An 11,178-nucleotide genomic window follows, 5' to 3' on the forward strand; every position below is an offset into this window, starting at 1 on the left:
ATATAATATATATATATATATATATATATATATATATATATTCCACGTATAAAAAGGGCTAAATAGAGAGGGTGCATGAGATGAAAAGAAAACAGATAATCCAAGAAAGCCAAAACAGGTCGCAAACGATATACCTTGATATCAACTGGAATTTATTAGGCTCCACAACGGAGAGAAACTCTTTGCTATATATCTAGTAATTCAATTAGGTAACTATATATATATATATATTAAGAAATGACAAATGGTTGATAAAGAAAGAATATACCAACCAGGAAACATCATTGCTGGAGGCCACTTCTGTAGCAATTTGAGGAGCAAAGCGATATCCATGTCCTCAAAGTTGCTCGAGTGATAGTGTGATGTGTCCTTGAGGATTTTAACTACAGCAACTACTCTGGATATTTCAACCTCCGTCATGGACTTATCGGTATTTACCTTCAAAAAGATGGAAAAGAAGTACCCAAAGGTACCAGAACAATCAAAAAATCTATCTACAAGATTATTGTTTGTAGCAAAAATATTCACAGCTTGCAGAACTAAAATGGTAACCAAGGATGACAGATTTTGTCCGTGTTGCAAAAATTGTGAAAGAGACTACATATCATATAATGGTTGCTTATGCAACCACTAAGTAGACACCGAGGATTTACCGGGTCAGATTGTAAAGAATTGTTGAATTCAGTTATCTTCTTCAGAATCCCATCATACTGAGCTACATCAAAGACTAGCACACCTTTCTGGGAAAACAACGTAAAAAAAAAAGATCAGTAATTAGAAATCATCTATTACATCAATGATAACATGAAGCAGGAACAGAAGGAAGATAATATAAGGGAACTGTTGTCAATACAAATATACGTAGATAGAACATACTTTGGGGATATGCTTGTATGAAGGTTTAGCCGGAGTTGCTGCATCATCAACAACAATTACGGCGTATAAACCAAACAGAAGAAAAATGGGGTCAGAAAGAAAAGAAGAACAGTAAAGGAAAAAGAAAAAGAAAAACATAGTACAGAAATTCTTATCAAAATCGAAGCTATAAGACAAAGCAACACAGGAATTGTATTCATACCAGATGTGAAAGATGTTTGTCCAGGTACATATGCATTTGCTGTGGAGAGAAAGAGACAATACCAGCAGAAAATTAACCTAGTTCCTCGGAAAAATTACCGGTTGACTCATTTCATTGAAATAAGTTGCTTACCACCAGTAAAAGGATCACTGAAAGATGGATTAAAATTGAAGTCCTTCTGCCCAGTATTTTGTAGTATAAATTCTACAATTTGTTGGCGGAATGAAAGAGGAAGATTTTCTTTCAGGAGCCACCTGTCAGCTGCATCGTACGGATTGTCTGCCAAGCAAGAAAACATGTTAAAACATAAACTGACGCACTTCTTGTTAGTGAACTTGCATTCGAGAAATCGACAACTAGACAGTAGAGTAACCTGATCGGTTATAAGGTAGCTTCCGTGTGGGTTCCCCATCACCAATGTCGACATCGAAAACTGGAAACAAGATAAAGTGGATAAGAATTTGTTTTAATCCAGCCTTTAAAGACTCCAATGTTTCATGAAATTGAACTCTAACCATAATCATATTGAACTCCGTCGAAAATGGGCCGATCGGCACCATCTGGGCCATCTACAACCTCACCAATCTGAAATAAAGCATGCAGTCAGTACGCACAAATCCCTCTAGTGCAACATAAGGCCAGTGTGAGGCCATTAACATACTATCAAATATTTAAGGAAAACTTGCCTAATTCCACTTCTTTCCAACCAAAAAGATAAAATGCCTTATGATATAATTATTTCGAAAAGATGACCAAATTGTAGAATAAAGCAGCATCGAAGCCAAAAGACAAGAATGACATAAATAAGCATTTAAAAAAATATCAGTGTTGTTTTAACTCACTTTGTCCCATCTTTGTTCTTTCAAATTCCATGCGTATGCAACACCATTGTCTCCTTCTCTAACAATTTTCGTCTGACCGTCACTGGTACCTGAGCAAAATATATCAAATGTTAGAAAGATGTTGCAACAATGATGACAGATGTAACCAATTGAAATTTCGATAAACCAAACAGTTTCAATTATCACAACTATTTTCACAAGTGAATTATATAAACTCTAAGCGTAAGTGTTTTCTCAGATTTGTCTGGAATGGTGAACTTCGATCCAGACTATTAAGTTAAAAGTGCACCTGGTAACCTCAAAGAATCAAGCCCTGGCAATTCATCAAGTTTCAATCCACCAACCCTTTTCCTGGCACAAAGAAAGATACAAATACGTTTCTGAGTTATATGACATCATAGAAGATACAGAATCAGAAACCATAAGCAGACGCACAGAGATTTAAAAAAAAAAACATCTTTGCCATGTTAAAACATCTTGAAGGGTTGACATTACAATAAAGGATCGGACTACCTGCTCAATTTGTACTGAGAAAGTTGGGAAGCATAGGCATCAATCTCCACTTGATCTGCAATCATGTCATGGCGTACCGTCCAAACACGAACCACTCCATCAGAACATGCCGTCACAATGTCCCCATTCTCCAAGAACTTGGCATCCCAGACACAGCCTGGATGCTCTAAACTCTGAACACAGGCTCCATCTGCATCAGACAAAGGCGACAAAGTAAGACCAACCTAACAACTTATGAACAAATAGACACGCTTTAAATACGAATATTAGTTTTTTTGTTACTATTGAAATCAATCATAAATTGAACACAATTATCTTTGCAAAAGCACTACCTCAGAATGAATGTTTTGACATTTCAGAGCCTGATTCAGTCATTGCCAACAACAAGGTAAACTATATATGAATTTCCAGACGAAAACAATGGGATAATACATCTATTGCAAACGTCTGATGAACAATATGTCATGATGTTCTATACAATCAAAGATAGTATGGATCAGATAAAAAACAAGAGAGGGGCGGGGTTTTCCAATATTTCAACAGACCCAAGAAAACTTAGCTAACATTAAAAGTGGAGACTAGAGAGCAACCAAGGCAACAATAAACATTATATTCTCCAGACACTTCAATAACAGATATCACCTTTCCATATCTTGGCATGACAATCTTCACTACCACTCACAATAAGTCCAGATGCATGCGAGTCAACTGAATACACAATGGAGGAATGACCAACCATCTCCATCAGAACTTCGCCACTTAGTGCCCATAATCTTACAGAGCTGTCAAAATATGAAAGAGATTTATGACTATTGTAGAAACAAAAAAGCATGAAATGACTGAATAGAGGAAATACATACGCATCATAGGTACGAGAGACAAAATATATAGATACCATGATCACCAAAGTCATCGAGGGAATGCAGGACACAAGAGAGCACTTGTGACCTTGTCTAACTATAGATAAGGATTTTGACACAGCTTAATGGAGAAGAGTGATTCAGTTGACAATGGAATGTGTTATGCAGAAGCCAGTAGGACGTAAAAGAAACTTACCCATCATGTGACGCAGAAAGAACTCCTAAATCACGCATCTCAGCTAAACCTCTAACAGTATCTGCATTGCAAAAGAGCAGGAGAATATTCATACAGCGAATACTTTGTTTCCAGGAAAAGCAAATTCTTGATGGCAGGTCACTGTTTTAGCACTTTACATTATATCTAATTCTGTCTTTATTTTCAATGTATAACTTCTCATTATTGACCAAAATAGAAATATAAACGACTGGGTAATAAAAATATGCGAGAGCATCTCCATACCAAACAACAGAACAATAACAAAATTAAGTACACAGACTTTTACCTGTGTGCCCAGCAAAAGTTTGTGAACAGGTCTTTCCTTTCCAAAGTTTGAGGGTGGTGTCGCTTGAACCTGGACACGATAGCATCAGAAATCAGATAGTTGGATTTTATTTATAATAAATCCACAGTCAACGCACTTCAAGATTACCCAAGGAACAGTTCAACATCTAGAAAATAAAAGGGAACAAGAAACAAAGGTTCGAGACGAGCATAAGAGTTTTAGTTGATGGACCTGAAACAAGCTCTCCAGATGATAGCTTTATCACTGTCTGAATAGCTGACTTGTGTGCCTCCCAGGTTTCAACTTGTTGACCATTTCTCCATCTCCTCAGAGTGCTGCAGAAAAAGAATGCAGTGGGAAATTCTGTTACACCATGGCAAGAGCAAAAAGTATTTCAAAAAACTGATACGGTAATCCTTTATATATCAACAAGATTAGAACTTCAATACAGTCATTGCACTTCAAAGAAACTTGTCAACCAGTTGACGCTTCTGTATAGCAATAATATAATAGTCCATAACTTACTGATTTGCAGAATTGCAGCCAAAAAATGTCACTTAACAGTAGTAAGACGACTATGTGAAACAGGAAACTTACCAATCAACAGAAGATGACACAATGTCTCCATTGTCCAAAGCAAGACCAGTGACTTGCAACTGATGACCCTTCAATGTTTGGATCCTCTCTCCATTTTTCACGTCCCATACGAAAACGAACGTATCCATGCTACCGGAGACAAGTCTGCCTTCGGGGTATTCCTCATTCCGTGGAATCCATGCCAGGGGCCCCACGAAACTTGAATGTCCCAACAGAATTTTAGATGAAGTGTACTTCCGCTTATCAGATGGATCAAGCGACCAAAACCTTATGGTTTTATCCCTCGAAGAAGTAGCAATGTTTTCTTCACAACACACACATATTCCACGAACCTGATAAGATAAACCAAAAGTTTCTGATCTCACTATATTACACTGAAATGACATCAAAATGTTCATATAGCTGTGGCAATTCTTTCGCGTGAGTTAAATAGCATAAGGAAACCCATATAATTAACCAAGAATCACAAAAATCTCATACCCATGTTTCATGAACTTTCCTAAACCCTACTCTTTAACGGGGTTACACTGATTTAGCCACAAAGAAAACATACAAAAACCTCCTGAAGACTTCAAAATCGAACCCAATGATGCTGACGTAGAGCAAACTGTCAAATGGAATAATCCCCAATTTTCGAATTGATTGATACATATTGGTGTTGGAGAAGTAAAACAGAAACGTCTGATTTCAAGCCTGATTTGCATAATGCAATGAAGACTAATGCCATTGCTGCGGAAAAGCTTCGCATAAACAACCACAGGAAGGTTAGACAACGATACCCAATAAATAGCAAATTGCCAAAAACCCAGATAGCATTTCCGTTCTCATAAAAAAGGGTTTCCAGAAAACAGGAGCACTCCTACGGGTGATCAATCAAATCCCGAGATAAAAACTCCGGGAAAGCGAAGTTCTACCACACCCAGAATCGAAAATGCAAGGCACCAGGTTTGAAATACGCGATTGCTCTCGGATTTATCAGATGGGTTTTTCAAAATCTCGAATAGAATCGATCAATATGATAAGAAAGGCACACAGCAGAATAGAATTCCAATGAGATCTTACGTCGTCAACGTGGCCACGAAGCTCGCACCTGAGCTTGTACTCGTTGAAATCGATTTCCATGACTGAAGAACGGAGGAGCAGAGAGAGAAAGACCAAACGGCAAAGGTATCTTCGCGAGAACGTCAAATGAAGAAAACGAGACTGAGGGAACAAACAACAAAGTGGTCAATTGCTTTTGTTAATTTGTGGCCTTTTTTTCTTTTCCCATCCTGCATTTATTTTATTTTGTTTCTCCTTATAGTTATCAAAATATTATATATAAATCAGTATTAATCATTTTTTATTAATTTTGAAATTATTTGAATATATAAATATTGATAATTAGATATTAGATATTGTTATTCATCTTTTGTTAGACATACATATGATTCTACAAACAATAAAATACCAAACATCAATTTAATCCACGGAGCTCGGTGTTACATATCTAATATCCTAATATATGTTAATTTGCTCACTTTGATGCTATTTATAAAAATAAAAAAATTCTTTTTAAATTATATTTTGTTTATATTTTCTTTTAATTTAATTATATAAAAACTCTATCAAATAGGTATTTGAAATAAATTCCGCTCACCCTGGCTAATTAGGGGATTGTCGGCTCGAGAGGCCGAGAATTGGCCCAAAAGGCTCAATATTTTCTAGGCCCATTATATGTAATTATTCTGGTTGGGGCTAAACCCCTCAGCCCAAATCGAAACCATTTTTCCTTTTTCTTTTTACAAATATATAATAACGAGTTTCAATATAATTTATAAATAAAAAAAATCAATGGTTTTGAATGGCAAAAGTTTTTGTGTTTGTGAAATTTAACCCATAATCTAAAAAATTCCTAATACTAAATTCTAACAGAAATTAATCAAAGTGAGATAAAAAAAAAATCAAATAGGTGAAATTTGAATGTAAGTAACAAGGAAAAGTGAAATATATATTTCTAAAATCCCTTTCCAGCTGGGTATTCTTCTTCTATCACCTATCTATAAGGTAGAGAATATGGAGTTGGATTTTTTGAATGGAAAATGTTTGTATATATTAAAAAGGAAAATAAAAAATAGAAATAGTCTTTGTACACACAAGTTTATATATATATATATATCCAAAGTACCAAATAAATATACCAACTTTCAAAATAGTCTCGTTCACTAACATTAACTCTTTAATTTGACCGAAATCCGAGAAAATTGATATATATATATATATAATATAATTTTTTTTTAACCGGATATTTTGAAACAAGACCCAAACTAATCTCAGGTCGTGTGCCAACCGCATGATTTGAAATATATGTTTCCTCCCCAAACTTAAAGTTCGAACTCGAGACGGAATAAACGTTTCGCGTCTCGTTCATCGGTTGAACTACACAAATTTGGGTTTACATATATATATTGATATATACATATACATATATGCGTTTATAATGATGATTTAGCATGATGGTGATGGTGTGGTAAAGTTTTCTTTTTTTTTTGGTCAAAATGGTGTGGTAAAGTTGCATGGCATGGTTATTGTATGGTAACATGTACAGTCAGATTTTCGGCATTGCAGCATAGAGTTTTCGGTGCCGGAGTTATTGCTGTGTATGAATTTGTGACTATTTTTAAAATTGTTATATTTATTTTGGACTTTTAAAATATTTCTGTATTTTCTAAGTGGTCTGCGTTTTTTTAATAGAAAAATCGATGTACTTTTATTAAATTTTCCCTAAAAACCTATTATCTATTCATATATTGGTATAGAGAAATTACTTTTTTTTTTAAATTTTTCTTATTGTATAAATAAATTATATAGTTGAAATCTCATTATCCAAAGCCAAAAAGGGATAATGCATCCAAGAGTCAATCCAAGAGTCAGTAGAGTAGCAAATAATAATATGGATTCATATTAAATAAATCTGAGCCACAAATAACTTTTGATTTCACCAACCAAAGTAAACCCGTGACAAGATTGGTCCATAGGACTGCACTCTCACGGGGGTTGCATATACAATATGCACACACACACACACACACATATATATATATATATATATATATATATATATATATATATATATATTATAATTATAATTATTAATTAGACACCATCTTACAAAGTCGGTGCATGTTATCGGACATAACATAAATTTATGTACGAATAATAATATTAGCTAAAAGAGTTTTGGTTAGTTGTAATCACTCACATGAGTATGTCGTATACTAAGCTTAATAACCCTCTGCCTCCTCTATATAAACCCTAAGAGAAGCTCGTGGTTATACAAAGAGCAAAAAGCCACACACTCGCAATAGCATTTTTTTTTCAAGTCATGGAACCAAACCCTAAACTCGTGGTCATTACCCTAGTCTTGGCTCTAACCCTGACGGCAACGACCGGACAGAAGATCTGCGGAATGACGATATCGGGTCTGAACGCTTGCAGGCCGTACGTGAGCACTTCGAACCCGTCGATGGACGATCCGATAGACCCAAAGGGTCCATGCTGCAAAGCCCTGGAAGGTGCTGATGTTCCATGTCTCTGCAACAAGAGGAACAGTCCGTTTGCTCGTGGGATCGACTTCGGACTCGCTTCTAAGCTCCCTGAGAAATGTGGTTTGCCCCCTCAAAGTTGTTAATTAAAGGGCAGATGAGATCTCTTCCTCGTCTGTTTGTTTGTGTGTTTCTTCATGGTAACAATAATATTAAGGCTTCCCCTTTGTAATGTCTTTTTTTGTTTTCTTTTTCTGTTGTGTAAGGGGTTAATATATGTAACCTATGTCATGTTTGATGTTGTTTTAAGTTGGTGTCTTCCGCTGGTTTGTGTTCATGTTTGTGTTTGGATTGAGATATTATATATGTCGTTAGTTGGTTTTAACTTTTACTGGTGGTCAGGGCCGTCTCAAAGTTAGAGGAGGCCATGTTCAATATATGTAAAGGATATATATATATATATATATATATTTATTTATAAATTAAAATTAACTTATTTTATAATTTTTTTATTGAATACTCTTATATACTAATAAGAAAAATTAAAATTAACTTTGTTTATAATTTTTTTGATTGAAATATTCTTATATACTAATTTGTTTAATGTTTTTCTAAAATATATATTGATTAAAAATTATTTATATTTGTTATCAAATTATATTTTTATTTTGTTTTAAATTTTTCAAAAAATTTAAGATTACTATAAAATAAAATAAATCTACCGTAATTTAATCAGATTTTAACTTTTTTATATTTTTTTATAATGAATTTTATCTTTTTATTTAAAACTCATATAATTATCAAATTTTAAAAATAATTTTTTTTGAAAAAATGAGACCCTAGAAAATTGGGGGTCCTGTGCCATGCCACCACTTGCACACCCTATTAGACGGCCCTGCTGGTGGCATTTTGGTTCGGTTATCTAACCAAAATTGAATAACACAATTGAATTCGATATAAGTACCCAACGTGTATGATTTTTTTAAATCCGAAAATAAAATCGAATATAAAAATGTAAACAAAGGAGTCGAGAATTTCTTTGAAAAATAAACTTTTTTCTCACTACAATGGATCAAACCAAAATGAATGTAAAAACGATGGATAAAGTTATTATATAAAACCTAAAAAAAACTAGATAAAAAAATAACCAAACCAATTTTAAAACACACAAATTTTATAATGTCGGATAGGATCAACCAATATAACCAACACATTTTGACAACACTATTCACAATTAAAGTTTCCTAGTAATGTTTTGTGGTGTATGGTGTCGGTTTTAGGTTATTTTAAAACCTCTCAAAGTTCTTTTCTAACGATCGACCTAGTGAGAGAGAGTACATTGACGTTGTGGGGGTGACAATTGTCAATTTAGGACTTGGGGCCCGTTTTGTAATTTTGGAAAGAAAGAGGGACTCGTATAAATTGGTCTTTTGGCTCTTTTGTTTGCCTTTGGAAACATGATTTAAAAAGATGCAATATATAGATACATCTCTGCGCGTGAATGTGTTCTCTGGGGTTCTGTTACCTTTGTAATCGCAAATTGATTTATAGATGAATTAACCATATATATATATATATATATATATATATGTAGCAGTGTATGTATATGTGATGAAAACAGTCAAAGTCTGGTATTGGTGGTTATAGTATTAATAATGTTGAACTATAGTGAGACCAATGGAAATTAAACACGTGAATCAGAATAACCGAACATTCTATAGGTAAACTTAGAGATAATAGAAAGAAAATGATAATTAGTCTTATTCAGACCAATAGATAAAATAATTCGAAATGGATTGTTACCACTCTTGAGACTTAGTTAAATAGCTAAGAATAATAAAAAGAAAAATAATGATTATATACATTTGAAATGGATTATTGCCGCTTTTTAGTGTAATTCAGACCAATAGATAAAGCTTGAGAAAAATACAAATTATTAAAACTGTGAGTAATTGATATTTTTCATTAATTTATCTTAAATTAAGACAGATGATTAATTTGAAAGTAATGAAACATAAATAATAAATCAGGAAAATAACAAAATTCGAAATAAAGGATCTCTATCTTTTATCCTAATCTCTTTGTTTTGAGATTTTTTTTTCCTATAATTCGAAAGTTTACTTTGCTAATCTCCCAAAAAAATCAAAAAAAATTATGAATATTTCTTTTTTTAAAATAGAAACTCGAATTTGGGTTGAAAAAGATTCTGTGACTGAAATGTTGTTAAAACAATTTGTAAGAAAAGCTCTACTTAATGTTAGTGAAATGTTGTTAATTGAAAAAGCTTAGCTTTGAACTTTTAAGTATTGAACAAATTTATTTTACGCTTCTCAAATATACTAGTTATTTTAGTTTTCTATTTTTATTGATAAAAACATTTTGGTAATATTACCATACAAATCAATAATAATTTTATTGGTTTTAACTCCAAAGAAGTATATCACTACCACGTCATCAAGTTCAAAAATTTTAATTTTAGCCATGCTATTAAACCGGCGAATTAAAATAAAACCGAGTTAAACCGAATTAAAATCCATCGGGATGACAGTTGTATATCTTCGTTCTGCCTTCTACATGACGGTTGCAACCAAAACAATCGGAGGATTGGAGCAATATGTCGAAGATATGCAACTGTTATCTTTGATTCCGTTTACTTGGATTCTTGTGGATTTAATTAGGTTTTGTTTTAATTAACCCATTTTATAAATTGGTATGCTTAAAATTTCAAATTTCTAAATACGATGATGTGGCAAGGTGTGGATATATAATATCATCACACTTATTCCAGTGTGCCACGTCGTCAATTGGGAGAAATTGTCAATTTCCCTTTTTTTTTAAGTTTTTGCTAATTTTGAAAAATTTTATTGGACATTACAAATTTAGAATTATTTGTGAACTTTTCTAACATTTTGATTTTTTTTTTTGCACCTTACAACAGCGCCCATCTATTTTGAATTTTCTCAGCCACTTATAATATTTTTTCCGAGGAAATTAATTTATTGTGGAAGAATAGCAAATATTAAAATTTTTTGGGATAGATATGTAAATAATATAAAATCTAGGGGTATCTCTGTGAATATTCTCCTCTTTTTGTTTCACACGTGTCCCATCCTCGTTGTCCCTACTCAAACACCCATTTTCCTACGCTGAAAACTTACCATTCTCCGCCGATCCAAAAACCCTAGCGAGTTTCTCTCTCTTTCTCGCTCCTCTGCACAGAAAACCAACTTTGCTCTCTTAGGTAAGAATCCATCAGATTCG

The 11,178-nt window shown here is 33.5% G+C and overlaps 1 protein-coding gene across 1 annotated transcript in view; it reads right to left on the minus strand.

Annotated features, from left to right (window-relative positions):
- Positions 1-5,609, minus strand: part of LOC104798811 (phospholipase A-2-activating protein) — an 8,748-nt gene extending 3,139 nt beyond the window's left edge. The window contains exons 1-16 of the mRNA XM_010521015.2: positions 5,456-5,609; positions 4,394-4,725; positions 4,028-4,131; positions 3,797-3,865; positions 3,490-3,550; positions 3,076-3,215; positions 2,434-2,623; positions 2,210-2,271; positions 1,921-2,009; positions 1,594-1,663; positions 1,452-1,511; positions 1,211-1,357; positions 1,079-1,117; positions 877-914; positions 654-740; positions 273-438 (exon numbers count right to left, since the gene is read on the minus strand). Of these exons, the coding sequence (XP_010519317.1) occupies positions 273-438; positions 654-740; positions 877-914; positions 1,079-1,117; positions 1,211-1,357; positions 1,452-1,511; positions 1,594-1,663; positions 1,921-2,009; positions 2,210-2,271; positions 2,434-2,623; positions 3,076-3,215; positions 3,490-3,550; positions 3,797-3,865; positions 4,028-4,131; positions 4,394-4,725; positions 5,456-5,515 (1,714 nt within the window). The 5' untranslated portion in view covers positions 5,516-5,609. The remainder of the gene's footprint in view (positions 1-272; positions 439-653; positions 741-876; positions 915-1,078; positions 1,118-1,210; positions 1,358-1,451; positions 1,512-1,593; positions 1,664-1,920; positions 2,010-2,209; positions 2,272-2,433; positions 2,624-3,075; positions 3,216-3,489; positions 3,551-3,796; positions 3,866-4,027; positions 4,132-4,393; positions 4,726-5,455) is intronic.
- Positions 5,610-11,178: the final 5,569 nt, after the last annotated feature.

This window comes from Tarenaya hassleriana, unplaced genomic scaffold, assembly GCF_000463585.1.
Source record: "Tarenaya hassleriana unplaced genomic scaffold, ASM46358v1 Cleome58, whole genome shotgun sequence".
Taxonomy (NCBI): domain Eukaryota; kingdom Viridiplantae; phylum Streptophyta; class Magnoliopsida; order Brassicales; family Cleomaceae; genus Tarenaya; species Tarenaya hassleriana.